The 21,413-nt window shown below is 50.2% G+C and overlaps 1 protein-coding gene across 8 annotated transcripts in view; it reads left to right on the forward strand.

Annotated features, from left to right (window-relative positions):
• LOC105473231 (spermatogenesis associated 21) overlaps window positions 1-21,413 on the forward strand; it is a 50,842-nt gene that overhangs the window by 25,754 nt on the left and 3,675 nt on the right. For 4 of the 8 annotated variants that reach the window (XM_071099901.1, XM_011726928.3, XM_071099912.1 and 1 more), the window contains 5 exons: window positions 4,479-4,921; window positions 5,314-5,399; window positions 10,157-10,294; window positions 11,209-11,280; window positions 11,407-11,524. In XM_071099901.1, coding sequence (XP_070956002.1) covers window positions 4,479-4,921; window positions 5,314-5,399; window positions 10,157-10,294; window positions 11,209-11,280; window positions 11,407-11,524 — 857 coding nt within the window. Of the gene's footprint in view, window positions 1-3,631; window positions 3,707-4,478; window positions 4,922-5,313; window positions 5,400-10,156; window positions 10,295-11,208; window positions 11,281-11,406; window positions 11,525-21,413 lie in introns of those variants that run through there. The other 4 variants (XM_024790148.2, XM_071099922.1, XM_071099937.1 and 1 more) reach the window with 3 other exon arrangements.

Consider the following 21,413-nt stretch of genomic DNA (forward strand, 5'->3'; position numbering starts at 1 on the left):
TCATGGTGAATGGAGCTTGTGACCTAGTTGGTGGAAAGTCTAGACCATTACATGTCAACAAATAAATACAGTTTAGGCCGGATGCGGTGGCTTACGCCTGTAATCCCAACACTTTGAGTGGCTGAGGTGGGCAGATCACTTGAGGCCAGGAGTTTGAGACCAGCCTAGGCAACATGGCAAAACCCCGTCTCCACTAAAAATACAAAAAAATTAGCTGGGTTGTGGTGGCACACACCTGTGATCCCACCTACTTGGGAGGCTGAGGCGTGAGAATCACTTGAACCCGGGAGGCAGAAGTTACAGTAAGCCAAGATCACGCCACTGCACTCCAGCCTGGGAAGACAGAACGAGACTCTGTCTCAAAAAAAAAAAGACTTTAGGCTCACACTCATCAGGACGACTGCTATAACAAGAAAAAAAAACCCAAAAAACAGAAAATAACAAGTGTTGACAAGGAAACTGGAACACTATGTACTGCTGGTGGAAATGGAAAATGGTACAGCTACTGTGGTAAACAGTATGACAGGCCAGGCATGGTGGCTCACACCTGTAATCCCAGCACTTTGGGAGGTCGAGGCGGGCAGATTGCTCGAAGTCAGGAGTTCAAGACCAGCCTGGCCAATATGGCGAAACCCTGTCTCTACTAAAAATACAAAAATTAGCCAGGCGTGGTGGCACGCGCCTATAGTTCCTGCAACTCCAGGGGCTGAGCCAGGAGAATCGCTTGAACCTGGGAGGCAGAGGTTGCAGTGAGCTAAGACCGTGCCATTGCACTCCCACCTGGGCAACAAGAGCAAAACTCTGTCTCAAAAAAGAAAGAAAAGAGAAGAGAAGAGAAGAGAGAAAAGAAAAGAGTATGATAGCAGTTCCTCTGAAAATTAAAGATAGAATTACTACTATACGATGCTGAAACTCCATTTCTGGGTATATACCCCAGAGAATTGAAAGCAGGGTCTCAAGGAGATCTTTGTACACTTATGTTCATAGCAGTATTATTCACAGTGGATAACAGATGAAAGCAACCCAAGTGTCCATTGACAGATGAATGGATATGCCAAATGTGGTCTGTACGTACAATAGATTATTCAGCCTTAAAAAGGGAGGAAATGCTGCCACATGCTGCCACATGGATGAGCTTTGAGGATGTTATGCTAAGTGAAATAAGCCAGTCACAAAAAGACAAAGCAATTCCACTTACATGAGATTCTTTTTTGTGAGACTGAGTCTTGCTCTGTCACCCAGGCTGCAGTGCAGTGGCACGATCTTGGCTCACTGGAAGCTCTGCCTCCCAGGTTCACTCCATTCTCCTGCCTCAGCCTCTCGAGTAGCTGGGACTACAGGCACCCGCTACCACTCCTGGCTAATTTTTTTTTTTTTTTTTTTTTTGTATTTTTAGTAGAGACGGGGTTTCACCATGTAGCCAGGATGGTCTCGATCTCCTGACCTCATGATCCGCCTGCCTCAGCCTCCCAAAGTGCTGGGATTTCAGGCGTGAGCCACCGCGCCTGGCCTTATATGAGATTCTTAGTCAAATCCGTAGAGACAGGAAGTGGAAATGGTAGTTGCCAGGGCTCGGGGGAGTGGTGATAGGAGGTTATTATTTAATGGATATGGAGTTTCTGTTCTACAAGATGAAAAGACCAGCCTGGGCAACATAGCAGGACTCTGTCTCTAAAAAAAAAGAAAATCGTTGGTTGGATGCAGTGGCTCATTCCTATAATCCCAGCACTTTGAGAGGCTGAAGCGGGTGGATCACGAGGTCACGAGATCGAGGCCATCCTGACCAACATGGTGAAACCCTGTCTCTACTAAAATACAAAAAATTAGCCAGGCTTGGTAGCGTGCACCTGTAGTCCCAGCTACTCGGGAGGCTGAGGCAGGGGAATTGCTTGAACCCAGGAGGCGGAGGTTGTAATGAGCCGAGATCATGCCACCACACTCCAGCGTGGCAACAGAGCGAGAATTCATCTCAAAAAAAACAAAAAAAAAAAAACAAAGAAAGAAAATCATTAAGGTGGTAAATGTGGTCGGGTGTGGTGGCTCATGCCTGTAATCCCAGCACTTTGGGAGGCCGAGGCAGGCACATCACCTGAGGTCAGGAGTTCGAGACCAGTTTGGCCAACATGGTGAAACCCTGCCCCTACTAAAAATACAAAAATTAGCCAGGCGTGGTGGTGCACACCTGTGATCCTAGCTACTTGGAAGGCTGAGGCAGGAGAATTGCTTTAACACAGGAGGCAGAGGTTGCAGTGAGCCAAGATCTCCAGCCACTGCTCTCCAGCCTGGGCAACAGAGTGAGACTCTGTCTCAAAACAAACAAACAAACAAAGATGGTAAATGTTATGTGTATGTTATCACAGGAAAAAAAAAAGTTGGAAAATAAAAACAAGGACTCTAGGTCTGGGGCGTGAGCCACAGGTGATGTCATTAAGTGAGACACAAGCCTGGATAGCAGCAGATGAGAGGAACCTGAGGTCTCTGCTTTGCTCCTGTTCTAGACACCCAAGAAGAGATGTCAAGGAGGACGTCTGGTATTAGGAAGGACAAAGAAACGTGAGGAAAATGGAGTCATGGGCAGGAAGACGACTTCTAGGGAGGGAGGGAGCCCAGAGCAGGGGGAGGACTGAGGACAAATCCCCGGGTCTCCACAACATTGAGAAATGGAGCACGAGTGAGGAGGAGCCAGCACCAGAGGCAGGGGCAGAGCAACCAGTGAGGGGCAGGAGTCTAGGGCAGGAGGCATTTCCAGAAGGACAGAGTGAATGGGCATCTGTGTCTAATGCTGCCAAGGGGTCAACTCAGATGAGGGCAGAGATCTGACCGTGGCATGGCAAGAGCAGCTTTAGGGAGTGCTAGGCAGAGCGTGACTGGAGATGGAAGTGTGGAGTCAGGACAGCCAACGCTTTCAAGGAATTTTTCAATAGAAGGGGAGCAGAGAACTGGGATGATGGAGGTGAGGTGGTATCAGGAGACTGTTTTTTTCTTAAAGAAGGAAGATTAGCCGGCTTTGGTGGCACACATCTGTAATCCCAGCACTTTGGGAGGCTGAGATAGGAGGATCATTTGAGCCCAGGGGTTTGAGACCAGCCTGGGCAAGACGAGACCCTGTCTCTACAAAAAATTAAAATATTAGCTGGGCCTGGTGGTGAGCACCTGTAGTCTTAGCCACTTGGGAGGCTGAGGTGGGATTATCCCTTGAGCCCAGGAATTCAAGGTGGCAGTGAGCTGAGATCGTGTCACTGCATTCCAGCCTGGGCAACAAAATGAGACCCTATTTCTTTCAAAATAAAAGAGGGAAGATGATAATATATTTACATGCTAATAGGAGTAATCTGGTGGGGAAAGCAAAGTTGATAACTTAGGAAGAGAGAGTGTGTAGTAAGCACAGCGCCTTTGATTGGGAGAAAAGCCTGGCCTGGCAGGAGGCAGAATGGGGACAGCCAGTCCCTCTGAGGAGAGGGAACAGGTGCAAGAGAGCCTGGGGTTGCTGAGTGAATGAGAAGCGGGTGTACAGGAATAAAAGAGGCAGCCAAGGTCCTGCCCTCAATAATGCTTACCTTCTGGTCAGGAGGGCAGACAACAGGCATGAACAAGGCCAAGTGGTGGGACCGGGAGTAACTCACTCAAGACCATGGCTCAGCCAGGTGTGGCGGCTCACACTTGTCATCCCAGCACTTTGGGAGGCCAAGGCGGAGGATCACTTGAGGTCAGGAGTTCCAGACCAGCCTAGGCAACATGGTGAAACCCTGTCTCTACAAAAAATACAAAGATTAGGCCGGGTGCAGTGGCTCATGCCTGTAATCCCAGCAATTTGGGAGGCCGAGGCAGACAGATCACCTGAGGTCAGGAGTTCGAGACCAGCCTGGTCAATGTGGCAAAACCCCGTCTCTGCTAAAAATATAAAAATTAGCTGGGCATGGTGGTGCATGCCTGTAGTCCCAGCCACTCAGGAGGCTGAGGCAGGAGAATCACTTGAACCTGGGAGGTGGAGGTTGCAGTGAGCCAAGATCACACCACTGCACTCCAGCCTGGGAAACACAGCAAGACATCATCTCAAAAAAAAAAAAAAAGATTACCTGGGCGTGGTAGTGCGCAGCTGTAGTCCCAGCTACTCTGGAGGCTGAGGTGGGAGGATCACTTGAGCCTGGAAGGTCAAGGCTACAATGAGCTGAGATCACGCCACCGCACTCCAGCCTGAGTGACAGAGCAAAACCCTGTCTCAAAAAACAACAACAACAACAACAAGAAAACAAACCCAGCTCACTGGGAGGTAGCAAGTCAAGTGTTGGGGAGGACGTGGGGCAGGAGGACGTGGGGCAGGAGCACAGTGGGGTGCATGTGAGATTTGGGGTACATCCTCCAAAGGCTCAGAGAGTAAGGGGCAGTCTGAGGATCTCTGGAGATGGGATGGCAGGGAGGAGCTTTGTGGGACACTCTGGCCTGCTAGAGGCCTCCTGGATCCCCTCCCCTATCCCCAGGAGGTGAGGGACATTGGAGAGAGGCGGGAGCCGGACCGTGTGCAGCAGCAGCCTCAGAAGCCCGTAGTGGCTGCAGGGACACAGAACCTCAGGAAATTCCGGCAGGGCTTCATGAAGTGCTTGCTGGAGGTGGAGAAAGTGGAAGCCTCCCATCGGAGAGCCTTGAAGGCCCGGTCCCTGACAGCCCAGAAGTCCCCCAGGACCCTGACCCCAGTGCCCACCTCATCCCCAAGCCTGCCTCAGACCCCTGCCTCGGCCCCTGCCAGTGGCCCATCGTGGGCCAGGCTGTCAGCTCCTGGGCCAGAGCCTGCCCCTGTGGGAGCCCCGGTCCCCACCTCCACGCCTTGCCCTGTCCTGCTGTGCCCTGCCCTGGACCTGGGCTGGAGAAGGATGGAGCTCTCGCACCACAGCAGCGAGAGAACCCTGAGCTACGCCAAGGCACGGTAGGAGCCCCCGCTGCCCACCTGCCCGCTCCTGAAAGGCCCCAAAATCAGAGCCTTGTCCCAGATGCAGGTCCCTGTACCTGCCTGTTCCCTTGTGTGTCCCCCACTCTCCATTTCTCCTCACGTGTCTCCTCTCCGCATCTCCCATGTCTCTGCCTCCTCTCCCATTTCTGACCCCTTTTCTAACTCCCCCGAAGGGGTCTCCCTCTAGTCCCCCTCTCCTCTATCCCACTCCTCCTCTGGGTCTCCTTTTTCCTGCCATTCTTGAGCCCTCCTGGCTCCTCAAAGCCTCCCCAACGACCTCCTCCTGCAGGCTTCCCCAACCCCTCCCCTAGCTATCAGCAGGGTGGGCGGCCGGATGTTGCCCTGGGCCGGGGTTCTGTCCTCTGCAGGCAGGAGCCGGAAGAGCAGAGCCTCCAAAAGCTGTATCAAAACCGGGAAAAGTCCGAGGAGCAACTGACCCTGAAGCAAGAGGAAGGTGAGGGCAGGGAGGCCAGGGAGGTCCCAGCACAGGCAGGACCCTTGGTCCTTGGGGGTTTATAGGTGCAGGGCAGACTGGGGTGTTTTCCAGATCACACGGCTGCCGCCATGCCCACCACAGCCCCGTGTAGCAGACCCAGCAGCGGTTTTCTGCACTTGGCCTGTGGGGCAGGGCAGGGTAAGGGGGTGGCCCCAGCTCACAAAGCTGCTGGGTTGGCGGAGCCAGAACTCATGCTGGGTCAATTTTTTTTTTTTTTTTTTTTTTTGAGAAAGAATCTCACTCTGTCGCTCAGGCTGGAGTGCAGTGGCACGATCTCAGCTCACTGCAACATCTGCCTCCAGGGTTCGAACGATTCTCCTACCTCAGCCTCCTGAATAGCTGGGATTACAGGTGTGTGACACCACGCCCGGCTAATTTTTGTATTTTTAGTAGAGACGAAGTTTCACCATATTGGCCAGGCTGGTCTCAAACTCCTGAACTCAACCGATCTACCCACCTCGGCCTCCCAAAATCTGGAATTACAGGCGTGAGCTACCGCGCCCGGCCTTGTGCTAGGTCTTCTGACTCGAAGTCCAGCGCTCTCCCTGTGCCAGAGCTGCCTCTCTGAGAGAATGACAGAAGCCTTGAGGAGTGATTTAGGTTTTGGAATAGTTTCTGCTTCCCTTAACCCAAGCCTGCTCCATGGTCCTCTTCAGAGCACCCTGGATAGGAGACAGGGCTCCAGGAACCCTGCCCATCCTAGACAGTCCCTCATCATTAAACAAGGACACCAGCCTAAGCATCTCCCCCATTCCCACTGCATCTCACCTTCACCAAAAAGTTAAAAAGTTCTGAATGCCTACCCTGCTCTCTATTGTCCTCAGGACGGGGTCCTGTGACCCCACTCCCCCATCACCCTGGCCCTAGAAGAATGGATGTACATCCTCCTTCCATCCCCCACTCCTCCCCAAAGCCTGCAACCCTCTTGGCCAAAGTGGTCCCTTCCTCTGTCTTCCCTGGATGCTCTCACTGGCTCCCTGTGACCCCATCCTTTAAGTCCACCCCTTTTAGTATTAAAACTCTCTACCATGGCTGGGCACAGTGGCTCATGCCTATAATCCCAGCACTTTGGGAGCCTGAGGCAGGAGGATCGCTTGAGGCCAGGAGTTCAAGACTAGCCTAAGCAACATAGTAAGACCCCCATATCTACAAAAAATTTAAAAATTAGCCATACATAGTGGCATGAGCCTGTAGTCCCAGCTACCCAGGAGGCTGAGGTGGGAGGATCACTTGAGCTCAGGAGTTTGAGGTTATGGTGGGCTATGATTATGCTACTACACTCCAGCCTGGAGGACAGAGCAAGACCCTCTCTTAAAAATAAAATAGGCCGGGCGCGGTGGCTCAAGCCTGTAATCCCAGCACTTTGGGAGGCCGAGGCGGGTGGATCACGAGGTCAGGAGATCGAGACTATCCTGGCTAACATGGTGAAACCCCGTCTCTACTAAAAATACAAAAAACTAGCTGGGCGTGGTGGCGGGCGCCTGTAGTCTCAGCTACTTGGGAGGCTGAGGCGGGAGAATGGCGTGAACCCGGGAGGCGGAGCTTGCAGTGAGCCGAGATCATGCCACTGCACTCCAGCCTGGGAGACACAGCGAGACTCCGTCTCAAAAAAAAAAAAAAATTAAAAAAAATAAATAAATAAAATAAAATAATATACAACTCCAGCCGGGCGCGGTGGCTGATACCTGTAATCCCCACACTTTGGGAGGCTTAGGTGGGTGGATCACGAGGTCAAGAGTTCGAGACCAGCCTGACCAACATGGTGAAACCCCGTCTCTACTAAAAATACAAAAATTAGCCGGGTGTGGTGGTGCGTGCCTATAATCCCAGCTACTCAGGAGGCTGAGGCATGAGAATCGCTTGAACCCGGGAAGCGGAGGTTGCAGTGAGCCGAGATCATGCCACTGCACTCCAACCTGGGCGACAGAGCGAGACTCTGTCTTAAAAATAGTAATAATAATAATAATAATATACAACTCCCTAGCCACCTTCCTAAGTGCAGCTCTCCCTGCCCACCTCCTTGAGCAGTTCATGAACAATGTGCCACTTTGACTTAGAGACTCAGGGTCCCACAACTCCCAATCCCTGTCTGGTAATAAAGGGCCGACTGCCCTGCTCCGATGGCTCAAACCACGAGGCATTCTGAGTGATCACACTTGCTTCTGAGAGTTGCTCTGGTTTTTCCTTCTGTGATGGGCCTGCCCACGACAGGTCACCACATGCCCCAACACCAGTCCTAGCCCCACCTCTTTCCCACCATTCAGCGATGTTTGTCAGAGACTTCCACGCTAACAGAGGCTATTGTGTGCCAGGCACTGAGTTCATACAATACCTCCAAGAGGGTGCGCTGTTGTTACGGCCATCGTACATATACGGAAATAGAGGCTGATGGAAGTGCAGCAACTTGCCCATGCCCAGCGTCCTAGTCAGAGCGGGCTGCCATAACAGAGGACCACAGACTGGATGGCTGAAACAGCAGACATTTCTTTTGTCACAGTTCTGGAGGCTGGAAGTCCAAGATCAGGGTGTCGGCAGGTTGCTTTCTTCTGTGGCCTCCCTGCTTGGCTTGCAGACAGCTGTCTTCTCATTGTCCTCACATGGTCTTTCCTCTGTGAATGGGCAACCCTGGTATCTCTGTGTGTGTCCAAATTTGCATTATTTATTTATTTATTTATTTATTTACTTATTTGAGGCAGGGCCTTGCTCTGTCACCCAGGCTGGAGTGCAGTGGTGTGATCCTACCTCACTGCAGCCTCTACCTCTGGGGCTCAAGTAATCCTTCCACCTCAGCCTCCTGAGTAGCTGGGACTACAAGCATGTGCCACTGTGCCTGGCTAATTTCTAAAATTTTCTATAGAGACAGAGTTTCTTTTTCTTTTTTTTTTTTTTTTTGTTTGAGACGGAGTCTCGCTCTGTCGCCCAGGCTGGATTGCAGTGGCCGGATCTCAGCTCACTGCAAGCTCCGCCTTCCGGGTTCACGCCATTCTCCTGCCTCAGCCTCCCGAGTAGCTGGGACTACAGGCACCCGCCACCTCGCCCGGCTAGTTTTTTGTATTTTTTAGTAGAGACGGGGTTTCCCCGTGTTAGCCAGGATGGTCTCGATTTCCTGACCTCGTGATCCGCCCGTCTCGGCCTCCCAAAGTGCTGGGATTACAGGCTTGAGCCACCGCGCCCGGCCTAGAGATGAAGTTTCTTATGTTGCTCAGGCTGGTCTCAGACTCCTGGGCTCAAGTGATTCTACTGCCTCAGCTTCCCGAAGTGCTGGGTGGATGGTGTTAGCCATCGCACTTAGCCCAAATTTCCTTTTTGCATGAGGACTCCAGTTGGATTGGATTAGGACACACACTAAAGGCCTCTTTTTAACTTAATCACCTCTTTGAAGGCCCTATCTTCAAACACAGGCAGGTTCAGAAGTACTGGGGGTTAGGGCTTCAACATAAGAGCAATCCAGCTTATTAAATGGCAGAGCCAGGCCGGGCACGGTGGCTCATGCGTGTAACTCCAGCACTTTGGGGGACTGAGGCAGGAGGATTGCTTGAGCCTAGGATTTCAAGACCAGCCTGGGCAACATAGGGAGACCCCATCTCTACTAAAAATAAAAATTAAAAAAAAAAAAGCTGGGCATGGTGGTGTGCACCTGTCATCCGAGCTACTGGGGAGGCGCAGATAGTAGGATCCCTCGAGCCCAGGATATCCAGGAAGCAGTGAGCCATGATCACACCACTGCACTCCAGCTGGATCAACAGAGTAAGACCCTCTATTGACTCCAACCCAGATTTTGCCATGGGGCTGAGAAACCTGACACACAATCTGACTAGTACACGGCCTTTGTATCACTTGGTGCTGCTCTGCGGTGTTCTCAGACCCTTCCCATCCTCTGGTCTGGTCCACACAAGGCAGCAATCCTTTCGACGGCGTTCATCCAGATCGACCAAGGACCAGATCGACCAAGGACCAGATCGACCAAGGACCAGGGCACAGACTTAGTCAGAAAAACTGTCCAGTCATCTAACCTCTGAGCCTCAGTTACATCGTTCTGAGGCTCCCCATCGTTACAACGGGAATAAGCACTCTACTCTTGAGAACATGGCTATAAAGAGTCTAGTCCAGTGTCTGGCACACAGTAGGGTGCCCTAAAGTGGGTGGGCCACTGGCGCTGAGTGAAGGCCACTAATTAGCTGAGCTGTTGGCACCCAAACTAAACCCTTGGCCTGGATTTGGAATAGACAGCAGAGTGAGTCAACGGGATCACAGCCCTTTCTTTTCTTTTTTCTTTTTCTTTCTCTTTCCTCCCTCTCTCCTTCCCTCCCTCTCTCTTTCTCTTTTTTTTTTTTTTTTTTTTTTGGAGTCTCGCTCTGTCACCCAGGCTGGAGTATAGTGGCACAATCTCAGCACACTGCAACCTCCGCCTCCCGGGTTCATGCGATTCTCCTGCCTCAGCCTCCCAAGTAGCTGGGACAACAGGCATGCACCACCATGCCCAGCTAAGTTTTGTATTTTTAGTAGAGACAGGGTTTCACCATGTTGGCCAGGCTGGTAATCTGCCTGCCTCAGCCTCCCAAAATGTTGGGATTACAGGCATGAGCCAACGCATCCGGCTCTTTTATTTTCACTTTTGATGGTGGAGGCAGCTGGCAGGAGGGCGGTTGGGGTGATGGGATGAACGAGAGAAACAAGAAACGCCCCCACCCCACATAACCCTGCCCTCCCCACAGCCTTCCGCAGCTACTTTGAGATCTTCAATGGCCCTGGTGAGGTGGATGCACAGAGCCTGAAGAACATCCTGCTCCTAATGGGCTTCTCTGTGACGCCGGCCCAGGTGGAGGACGCCCTGATGAGTGCTGATGTCAATGGTGAGTAGCAGAGGGCTCCACTCTGCGTCCCAAGCAGGGCCTGCTTCACTGGCTTGAAGCCTGTGCAGTTGCATGAGGCTCTGCACCTAAAGGATTCCATGCTTGGTTTAATGCTCTGCTGTCACAGTCTAGAAATGCCTTTGTTGTTCTTGTTGTTTGAGACGACGTCTGGCTCTGTTGCTCAGGCTGAGTGTAATGCTGTGATCCCTGCTCACCACAGCCTCAACCTCCTAGGCTCAAGCAATCCTGCCACCTCAGACTCCTAACTGGGACTATAGGCGCACTACCACGCCTGGCTAATTTTTTATTTTTTGTAGAGGTAGGGTCTTTGTTGCCCAGGCTGGTCTCAAACTCCTGGACTCCAGGAATCTGCCTGCCTCAGCCTCTCAAAGTGCTGGGATTACAGGTGTGAGCCACTGCGCCCAACATCATATAAATTCTTAACAATTTTTTTTTTTGTTGTTGTTTTTTTGTTTGTTTTTGCAACAGAGTCTTGCTTTGTCGCCCAGGCTGGAGTGCAGTGGCACCATCTTGGCTCACTGCAACCTCTGCCTCTCAGATTCAAGCGATTCTCCTGCCTCAGCCTCCCAAGTATCTGGGATTACAGGTGTGCGCCAACACTCCTAGCTAATTTTTGTATTTTTAGTACAGATGGGGTTTTACCATGTTGGCCAGGTAGGTCTCAAACTCCTGACCTCAGGTGATCCACGCACCTCGCCTCCCAAAGTGCTAGGATTACAGGTGTGAGCACTTTCAGCTTCTACTTTCCTGTGTGCCCCATGTTGTCTGCATTGAGTATGCACTGCTTGATCATCAGACCCAGAGAGTAACTTCTAATAACCACGCCTGGGCTGCAAGGCACGGACCTGTTCCGAAGGTCCCTGCCCACCCAGTTACTCCTCTGGCCTCCACAGGAGATGGTCATGTGGATTTCAAAGACTTCTTGGCTGTGATGACAGACACCAGGCGCTTCTTCTGCTCTGTGGGTGAGCAGGGATGAGCCCAGGGTAGTCAGAACTGGAGGAGGAGCTGCTGGGAGGTTGCTTGCGGGGAAAGGAGAGGGCATTCAGGACTGCCCTGTGGTAATGGCAGCCACTATCCCTTGTCTCCAGAACAGAACGCCCTGACGGACATGGCTCCCCACAACCCCCACACTCTACTCTTTGAGATCCTGTCCCTGCTGGTAGAGATGCTGGCCTTACCAGAGGCAGTCTTAGAGGAAATCACAAAGTGAGTGGGGCTGGTTGTTGGGGATGAAGGGTTGTGGACACAGAGGTGGCATCTAGCATTTTGGCACTGAGAACTTTTGGTAGTTATGACTTTTAGTCACAAGTGAAAGAAACTGGAGGCTGAAGCAGGAGAATCGCTTGAACCCAGGAGGTGGAGGTTGCAGTGAGCTGAGATTGCACCACTGCACTTCAGCATGAGCGACAGAATGAGACTCTGTCTCAAAAAAAAAAAAAAAAGTGAAAGAAACTAGACTAAAACTGGCTGAAGCAAAAGGGGAATGTATGGCTCAAATCACTGGTTGGGGCCTCAGGACTGGCGGGATCCCAGAGACCAAATGATACCAGTAAGGCTTTCTCTCTCCACCTATCCATGTCTATGCATTGGCTTTGAGCTCAGCTAGGCTCTCCCTACAGAGGGAGGGATTCCCATGGAGCTGGCGGCCCCATGCTCACACCCTCCTAGTGCAGCAAGAGGGATTCTTCCCTGCAGCACCCATCGAGCAGTCCCAGGAAAGGAATTTGATGGACCCTACCTGGGCCAGAAGACACAAAAGCCTCCACGTGTCTCCAGGGCAGGTGGGTGGGTAGGTAGTGGTTCATCTAAGAAAGAGATAGCCAGGGTTAGAAGCAAAGGGTGAAGGCAGAACAGTCCAGTTGATCTTCAAATAGCAGTTTCAGGCCCTCACGCTTCAGAGGAGCCTGAGCCTTCATTTCCTGTCTTTGAAATGAACATATTTTAATGCTTGTTGCTCAATAAATGCTAGCTTTCAACAGAGGTGAAAGCCTGTTGCCCAGGCTGGAGTGTTAGTGATACAATCACGACTCACTACAGCCTCAACCCCCTGGGCTCGATCGATCCTCCCACCTCGGTTTCCCTAGTAGCTGGGATTACAGGCGTGTGCCACCATGCATGGCTTCCCAAAGTGCTGGGATTACAGGCATGAGCCACCATGTCCAGCCAAAAGGCACTTTGTTGCTGGGCAAGGTGGTGTGTGCCTGTAGTCTAGCTACTCAGGAGGCTAAAGGGGAAGGACTGCTTGAGCCCGGGAGTTCGAGACTGCAGTCAGCTATGATGGCACCACTGCACTCCAGCCTCGGTGACAAAGTCCATCTCTTAAAAAAAAAGAAAAGCAAAGCCAGGCGTGGTGGCTCACACCTGTAATCCCAGCACTTTGGGGGGCCGCAGCGGGCGAATCACAAGGTCAGGAGACCAAGACCATCCTGGCTAACACAGTGAAACCTCATCTCTACTAAAAATACAAAAAGTTAGCTGGGCGTGGTGGCGGGCGCTTGTAATCCCAGCTACTCAGGAGGCTGAGGCAGAAGAATCACTTGCACCCGGGAGGCGGAGGTTGCAGTGAGCCGAGATTGCACCACTGCACTCCAGCCTGGGGGACAGAATGAGATTCCGTCTCAAAAAAAAAAAAAAAAAAAAAAGGAAGAAAGGAGGGAAGGAGGGAGGGAAGGAAGGAATGAAGGAAGGAAGGAAGGAAGGAAAGAAAGAAAGAGGAATTTGGAGTTCTGTCTGTGCCTCTTACTAGTTCAGTAGCCTTGGGCAAATTGCTTTCTCTCGATTCAGTTTCTTCATCTGTAAAATAAGGGCATGTTTCCTCAACTCTTCAATGCAAGTGATGGAAGGATATGAGGACAGGAGCGTATCTCACAGAACTGAGCCTGTAGGAACCAGGCTTTCAGCCTGCTGGGGTCTCCTCTCAGTGCATCACACAAAGGCTTGTCCTTGCCAATCAGTAAGTTGGACTAATTTTTTTCCTACCACAGACTAGGCCTTTTCCACATGGGCCAGAGAAAGGGGAATGAGTGCAGCCTGTTCCAGCAAGAACAATTTAGCAACTCCAAAGACAAGAGATTTTTTCCAGCCAGGCACAGTGGCTCATGCCTGTAATTTCAGCACTCTGAGAGGCTGAGGCGGGTGGATCACCTGAGGTCAGGAGTTCGAAACCAGCCTAGCCAACATGGTGATACCCCGTCTCTACTACTAATACAAAAATTAGCCGGGCATGGTGGTGGGTGCCTGTAATCCCAGCTACTCAGGAGGCTAAGGCAGGAGAGAATCATTTGAACTCAGGAGGCGGAGGTTACAGTCAGCTGAGATCACGCCAGTGCACTCCAGCCTGGGCAACGAGAGCGAAACTCTGCATACAATACAATACAATACAATATAATTGGATTGTTTGTAACATAAAGGATAAATGCTTCAGAGGATGGTTACCCTTGAAGTCTCACTCACTCTATTGCCTAAGCTGGAGCATCCATTGTGAATATATATATATTTATGTGGGTTTTTTTTTGTTTTTTTTTTTGAGACGGTCTCACTCTGTCGCCCAGGCTGGAGTGTAATGGCACGATCTCAGCTCATCACAAGCTCTGCCTCCCAGGTTCAAGCAATTCTGCTGCTTCAGCCTCCCAAGTAGCTGGGATTACAGGCACCTGCCACCATGCCTGGCTAATTTTTGTATTTTTAATAGAGACAGTGTTTCTCCATGTTGACCAGGCTGGTCTTGAACTCCTGACCTCAGGTGATCCACCTGCCTCGGCCTCCCATAGTGCTGGGATTACAGGTGTGAGCCACCATGCTCGGCCTCTTTTACTTTTAGATATACAATTAAATTATTATTGACTGTAGTCACCCTGTTGTGCTAATAGTTGATCTTATTCATTCTTTCTATTTCTTTGGTACCCACTCAGCATATTTTTATTATTTTACTTTATTTTAATTTTTGAGATGGAGTTTTGCTCTTGTTGCCCAGGCTGGAGTGCAATGCCGCAATCTCGGCTCACCACAACCTCCGCCTCCTGGGTTCAAGCAATTGTCCTGCCTCAGCCTCCCAAGTAGCTGGGATTACAGGCATGTGCCACCATGCCTGGCTAATTTTGTATTTTTAGTAGAGATGGGGTTTCACCATGTTGGTCAGGCTGGTCTCAAACTCCTGACCTCAGGTGATCCGCCCACCTTGGCCTCCCAAAGTGCTGGGATTACAGGTATGAGCCAATGTGCCTGGTTTTTTTTTTTTTTTTTTGAGACAGAGTCTTGCTCCATTGCCCAGGCTGGAGTGCAGTGGCACAATCTTGACTCACTGCAAACCTCTGCCTCCTGGGTTCAAGCAATTCTTCTGCCTCAGCCTCTGGAGTAGCTGGGACTACATGGGCACACCACCATGCCAGGCCAATTTTTGTATTTTTAGTAGAGATGGGGTTTTACAGGCTGGTCTCAGATTCCTGACATCAACCTATCTGCCCACCTCAGCCTCCCAAAGTTTTGCGGTTCACTTTTCTTCGATTATTTATTATTATTTTTTCAGACGGAGTCTCGCTATGTCACTCAGGTTGGAGTGCAATGGCGCGATCTCGGCACACTGCAACCTCCGCCTCTGGGTTCAAGAGATTCTCCTGCCTCAGCCTCCCGAGTAGCTGGGATTACAGGCACCCATCCACCACCATGCCCGGCTAATTTTTCTATTTTTAGTAGAGACAGGGTTTCACCATGTTGGCCAGGCTGGTCTTGATTTCCTGCCCTCAGGTGATCCACCCACCTCAACTTCCCGAAGTGCTGGAATTACAGGCGTGAGTCACTGTGCCCGGCCTCTTCAATTATTTTTTCATTCTGTTCCTCAGACTTGATTATTCCATTGTCCTATCTTCAAGTTCACAGATTCTTCTGCCTGCTCAAATGTACCTTGAATCCCTCTAGTAAAATTTTCATTTCAATTATTATACTTTCCAACTCCAGACTGAAAAGTAATTACTCCACTGTCCTGTCTTCAAGTTCACTGATTCTTCTGCCTGCTCAAATCTGCCTTGAATCCCTCTAACGAAACTTTCATTTGAGTTACTGTACTTTCCAACTCCACAATCTTTTTGGTTTCTTGTTTGGATTTTTTTTTAATCTCTTTTGTACTTCCATCTTGATCATATATTGTTCTCTTGACTTTCTCCAAGTCTTCCTTTAGTTCTCTGAGCATCTTTTAAGAGAGCTGTTTTGGCCGGGCGCGGTGGCTCAAGCCTGTAATCCCAGCACTTTGGGAGGCCGAGATGGGCGGATCACGAGGTCAGGAGATCGAGACCATCCTGGCTAACACAGTGAAACCCCATCTCTACTAAGAAATACAAAAAATAGCCGGGCGAGGTGGCAGCGCCTCTAGTCCCAGCTACTCGGGAGGGGGAGGCCGGAGAATGGCGTGAACCCGGGAGGCGGAGCTTGCAGTGAGCTGAGATCCGGCCACTGCACTCCAGCCTGGGCTACAGAGCGAGACTCCATCTCAAAAAAAAAAAAAAAAAAAAAAAAAAAAGAGAGAGCTGTTTTTTTGTTTTTTTGTTTTTTTTTTTTTTTTTTGAGACAGAGTCTTGCTCTGTCGCCCAGGCTGGGGTGCAGTGGCCGGATCTCAGCTCACTGCAAGCTCCGCCTCCCGGGTTTAGACCATTCTCCTGCCTCAGCCTCCCGAGTAGCTGGGACTACAGGCGCCCGCCACCTCGCCCGGCTAGTTTTTTGTATTTTTTAGTAGAGACGGGGTTTCACCGTGTTAGCCAGGATGGTCTCGATCTCCTGACCTCGTGATCCGCCCGTCTCGGCCTCCCAAAGTGCTGGGATTACAGGCTTGAGCCACCGCGCCCGGCCGAGAGCTGTTTTATAAAGATTTTGTCTAGAAGATCTGCTGTCAGGTACTTTTCAGGGACTGTTTCTGTTTTTTTCCTTTAAACGGCCATGCTTTCCTGTTTCTTTGAATGACTATGATTTTTTGCTGAAAACTGGACACTGGAATCTAATAATGTGGTAACTATGAAAATAAGATTTTCCCCCTTCCTCAGAGTTTGCTGGGTTTTGTTATTGTTTGCTTATTTATTTTTGTTATTGTTGTTGTTGCAGGCTGTCTCTGTGCCAAAGAGCAGTCTAAGGCATACATTGAAGGTCTTCTCAGGTTTTTCTGAGCCTGTGCCTTTCCCTAGAAACTGGGGTTACTTTCTAACGTTCCCCCATATATGTGGTTGCTTTTGAATGTCTTAATCTTTAATGTCTGCCTCCGAAAAGGGTGAAAAGAGAAAAATGAAGTGGGAAAAAGGGCACTGGCCCTTTACATTTCCTGGAAGTCACCTCAGCTGGAAGGGGGCATGGCTTACCAAACAAACAGAAAAAAAACACAGGGGCAAGGGCTTGCAACAATGTGGGGAGGTGCAACAGCCCCTCCTTGCACCTTTGCAAAGCCCATCGCTTTGCACCTTTGTTTTCAGAAGCAGCCATTTGTGATCAGAGCACAATTCCCAGTATCTTGGAGGACAGGGTCCTTTTTGCCTACCCTGGCTCCAGCAAGCCAAGCTGCTCCTGGAATCCATGCACATCTGCCTCCCAGGGGCTGGAAACGGAAGATAAATAGCTGATATTGTGCTAAAAGCTTAACCTGACCAAAATTAAGTGCAATTTGCAATCCAAACCTTCCCCTGGATGGTGCAAGACTCCAGAGTTCCAAAATAGTATGACAGATTCTGCCAGCGCAATTGTTGTGTAGGTTTGAAGACAGATTCCTGGTGCTTCCCACTCCACCATCTTCCCCTAATATGATCTTAAGTCCATCCAGTGAATTTTTCACTTTGGGTATTGCTGTTCTGGTATTTTTTGTAGACACAGGGTTTTGCCATGTTGTCCAGGCTGGTCTTGAACTGGGCTCAAGCAATCCTTCTGCCTCAGCCTCCCAAAGTGCTGGGCTCAGAAAAGACCTGAGAAGACCTTAAGTTTATACGTTAGGCTGATCTTTGGCACAGAGACAGCCTACAACAACAACAAAAATAAATACATAAATAAACAGTAACAAAACCCAGCAAACTCTGAGGAAGGGGGAGAATCTCATATTCATAGTTACCACATTATCAGATTCCAATGTCCAGTTTTCAGGGAAAAAATCACAGTCATTTAAAGAAACAGTGAGCCACTGCACCTGGCCAGGTATTGTAGTTTTCATGTTTAGAAATTTTATTTGACCAGGTGTGATTTATGGCATTTGCACTGCAATCGTACAATCTCTTTTCATCATCTTCCTTTTCCTTCGCCTCTCTCCTGCATTATATCTCCTGCTTTCTTTTTCTTTTGAGGCCGAGTTTCACTCTTGTTGCCCAGGCTGGAGTGCAGTGGTGCCATGTCGGCTCCCTGCAACCTCCGCCTCCCGGGTTCAAGCGATTCTCCTGCCTCGGTCTCCCCAGTAGCTAGGATTACAGGCATGCACCACACCACGTCCAGCTAATTTTTGTGTTTTTAGTAGAGACGGGTTTCACCATGTTTGCCAGCCTGGTCTCGAACTCCTGACCTCAGTTGATCCTCCTGCCTCAGCCTCCCAAAGTGCTGGGATGATAGGTGTGAGCCACTGCACCTGGCCAGGATCTCCTGCTTTCTGAAATCACATCTTTTTCTTTTTTGGTTTATGTTCTCACTTTGGAAGAACATGTCCTCCAGTAGCTTCTTGGGAAAGGACGCATGGGAGGTAATATTATCTATGATGACAAATGTGTTTATTCTATCCTCATACTTACTGGACAGTTTAGCTGGGTATAGAATTTTAGGCTGGTGTCTTAGTTAAGAAATAGACCCCAATACACTGTAGTTCAAAAAGATAGGAGTTTACTCTCTTATACTGACAGTTCAGAGGAAGCAGGCAGGAAGAGAAAGTTACCGAGGCACCGAGTTTGTTTCCAATTCATTGTTCCACTATTCCCTAGTCAATGCTAAACCAGCTTATCAGCAACACACCTGAATTCAAGCCCTCAAGAAGGGGAAAAAAGGAAGCAGAGAGCAAGGGATTTCCTCTGAAATTGTGACTGAGAAAGCTGCACACACTCTGCTGTGTCCTGTTGGCTCCTGAGGGGTGAAGTTATTTTCTAGTCCATCTGTTTCACTCAGAGTGTTGCCTTTTGGGAGTTTCAGTTTTATACAAGTGATCTAGATCCAACATTGCACCACATGAGGGCCCTGGAATTAGTGTTCTATCTTCTATGTATGAGGCCCATTAAAACCGCAAATCCTAGGCCCCAAAGATAGGCAAAGGCCCTAGCAGAGCCATCAGTTTAAGCCCTAAGGCTTCTCAAACTCTGAGTAGCATGCCCACCCCTCATCACAGCCTACAAAGCCCCAGATGCTATGGCCCTGCCATCTCACTGCCCGTATCTCTTCCTCTCCACCACTCACACATCAGGCCCCAGCCTCTCCAGTCTCCTTGCTGTCCCAAGCTCTTTCCTACACCTCCCAGCCTTTTCAGAGGCCACTCCTCTGCCTGAAGACTCTTCCTCCTGATACCCATTCAGTTTGTTTCCTCCGCCATCCTGTTCAAATGTCACCTCTGAGACCTTTGCTTACCACTTTGAGCAAAATAGTCCCTTATCGCTACCTCCTACCCTTCTACTTTTCCTCAGGGCACCCAGCACTCCTAAAATGGCATTTTTCTTGAGACAGGGTCTTGCTCTGTCGTTGCCCAGGCCGCAGTGCAGTGGTATGATGACGGCTCGCTGCAGCCTTGACCTCCCAGCTCAAGCAATCCTCTCGCGTCAGCCTCTTGAGTAGCTGGGACTACAGGCACATGTCACCATGCCTGGCTAGTTTTAAAATTTCTTATAGGGTGTCTCACTGTGTTGCCCAGGCTGGTCTCAAACTCCTGGGCTTAAGTGATCCTCCCACCTTGGTCTCCCAAAGTGCTGGGATTACAAGCATGAACCCCACCATGCCCGGCCTGTATTTTTATTTATTTGTTTATGGTCTGACTGTGGGGAAAAGAAAGAGAGATCAGATTGTTACTGTGTCTATGGAGAAAGAAGTAGATATAAGAGACTCCATTTTGTTCTGTACTAAGAGAAATTCTTCTGCCTTGAGATGCTGTTAATCTGCAACCCTAGCCCCAACCCTGTGCTTGCAGAGACATGTACTGTGTTGACTCAAGGTTTAATGGATTTAGGGCTGTGCAGGATGTGCTTTGTTTAAAAAAGTGCTTGAAGGCAGTATGCTTGTTAAAAGTCATCACCATTCTCTAATCTCAAGTACCCAGGGACACAATACACTGCGGAAGGTCACAGGGACCTCTGCCTAGGAAAGCCAGGTATTGATCAAGGTTTTTCCCCATGCGATAGCCTGAGACGTGGCCTCGTGGGAAGGGAAAGACCTGACTGGTCTGTGCTGAGGAGGATTAGTGAAAGAGAAAGGCCTCTTTGCAGCTGAGATAAGATGAAGTCATCTGTCTCCTGCTTGTCCCTGGGAATAGAATGTCTTGGTGTAAAACCGATTGTATGTTCTATTTACTGAGATAGGAGAAAACCGCCTTAGGGCTGGAGGTGAGACGTGCTAGCGGCAATACTGCTCTTTAATCCACCACTGCTGTGTCTGTGTATGTGCACATCAAAGCACAGCACCTTTTCTTAAACTTAATTATGACACAGACCTTTGTTCACGTTTTCCTGCTGACTCTCTCCCACTATTACCGTATTGTCCTGCCACATCCCCCTCTCCGAGATGGTAGAGATAATGATCAATATATACTGAGGGAACTCAGAGAATAGTGCCGGCATGGGTCTCTGTATGAGCACTGGTCCCCTGGGCCCACTTTTCTTTCTCTATACTTTGTCTCTGTGTCTCTTTCTTTTCTCAAGTCTCTCGTTCCACCAGACGAGAAACACCCACAGGTGTGGAGGGGCTGGCCACCCCTTCACTGACTCTGATGTGGGAAACGATCCCAGGAGGCAGGAATAAGGGAAGGGGTGCCGCAAAGAAGGAGGAGCCAATTCAAGGATGTGTTACTGAGTCAAGCACCTCCTAGAATCTTCTGAGGAGACTAAGAATGGCAGCTCAGGGCTGGGTGTGGTGACTCACATCTGTAATCCCAGCACTTTGGGAGGCCAAGGCAGGTGGATCACAAGGTCAGGAGTTTGAGACCAGCCTGGGCCAACATGGTGAAACCCTGTCTAAACTAAAGATACAAAAAATTAGCTGGGCATGTAATCCCAGCTACTCGGGAGGCTGGGGCAGGAGAATCGCTTGAACCCAGGAGGCGGAGGTTGCAGTGAGCTGAGATTGCGCCATTGCACTCCAGCCCAGACGACAGGGCGAGACTCCGTCTCAAAAGAAAAGACCAGCCTGGTCAACCTGATGAAACCCCAGTCTCTACTAAAAATACAAAAAATTAGCTGGGTGTGGTGGCGGATGCCTGTAATTCCAGCTACTTGGGAATTTGTTTTTTTTTTTTTTTTGAGACGGAGTCTTGCTCTGTCGCCCAGGCTGGAGTGCAGTGGCCGGATCTCAGCTCACTGCAAGCTCCGCCTCCCGGGTTTATACCATTCTCCTGCCTCAGCCTCCCGAGTAGCTGGGACTATAGGCGCCCGCCACCTCGCCCGGCTAGTTTTTTGTATTTTTTTAGTAGAGACGGAGTTTCACTGTGTTAGCCAGGATGGTCTCGATCTCCTGACCTCGTGATCCGCCCGTCTCAGCCTCCCAAAGTGCTGGGATTACAGGCGTGAGCCACCGCGCCCGGCCGCTACTTGGGAATTTGAAGCAGGAGAATCGCTTGAGGCCGGGCGCGGTGGCTCAAGCCTGTAATCCCAGCACTTTGGGAGGCCGAGACGGGCGGATCACGAGGTCAGGAGATCGAGACCATCCTGGCTAACACGGTGAAACCCCATCTCTACTAAAAATACAAAAAACTAGCCGGGTGAGGTGGCGGGCGCCTGTAGTCCCAGCTACTCGGGAGGCTGAGGCAGGAGAATGGCATGAACCCGGGAGGCGAAGCTTGCAGTGAGCTGAGATCCGGCCACTGCACTCCAGCCCGGGCGACACAGCAAGACTCCATCTCAAAAAAAAAAAAGGAGAATCGCTTGAACCCAGGAGGCAGAGGTTGCTGTGAGCCGAGATT

This window comes from Macaca nemestrina, chromosome 1, assembly GCF_043159975.1.
Source record: "Macaca nemestrina isolate mMacNem1 chromosome 1, mMacNem.hap1, whole genome shotgun sequence".
NCBI classification, from domain to species: Eukaryota; Metazoa; Chordata; class Mammalia; order Primates; family Cercopithecidae; genus Macaca; species Macaca nemestrina.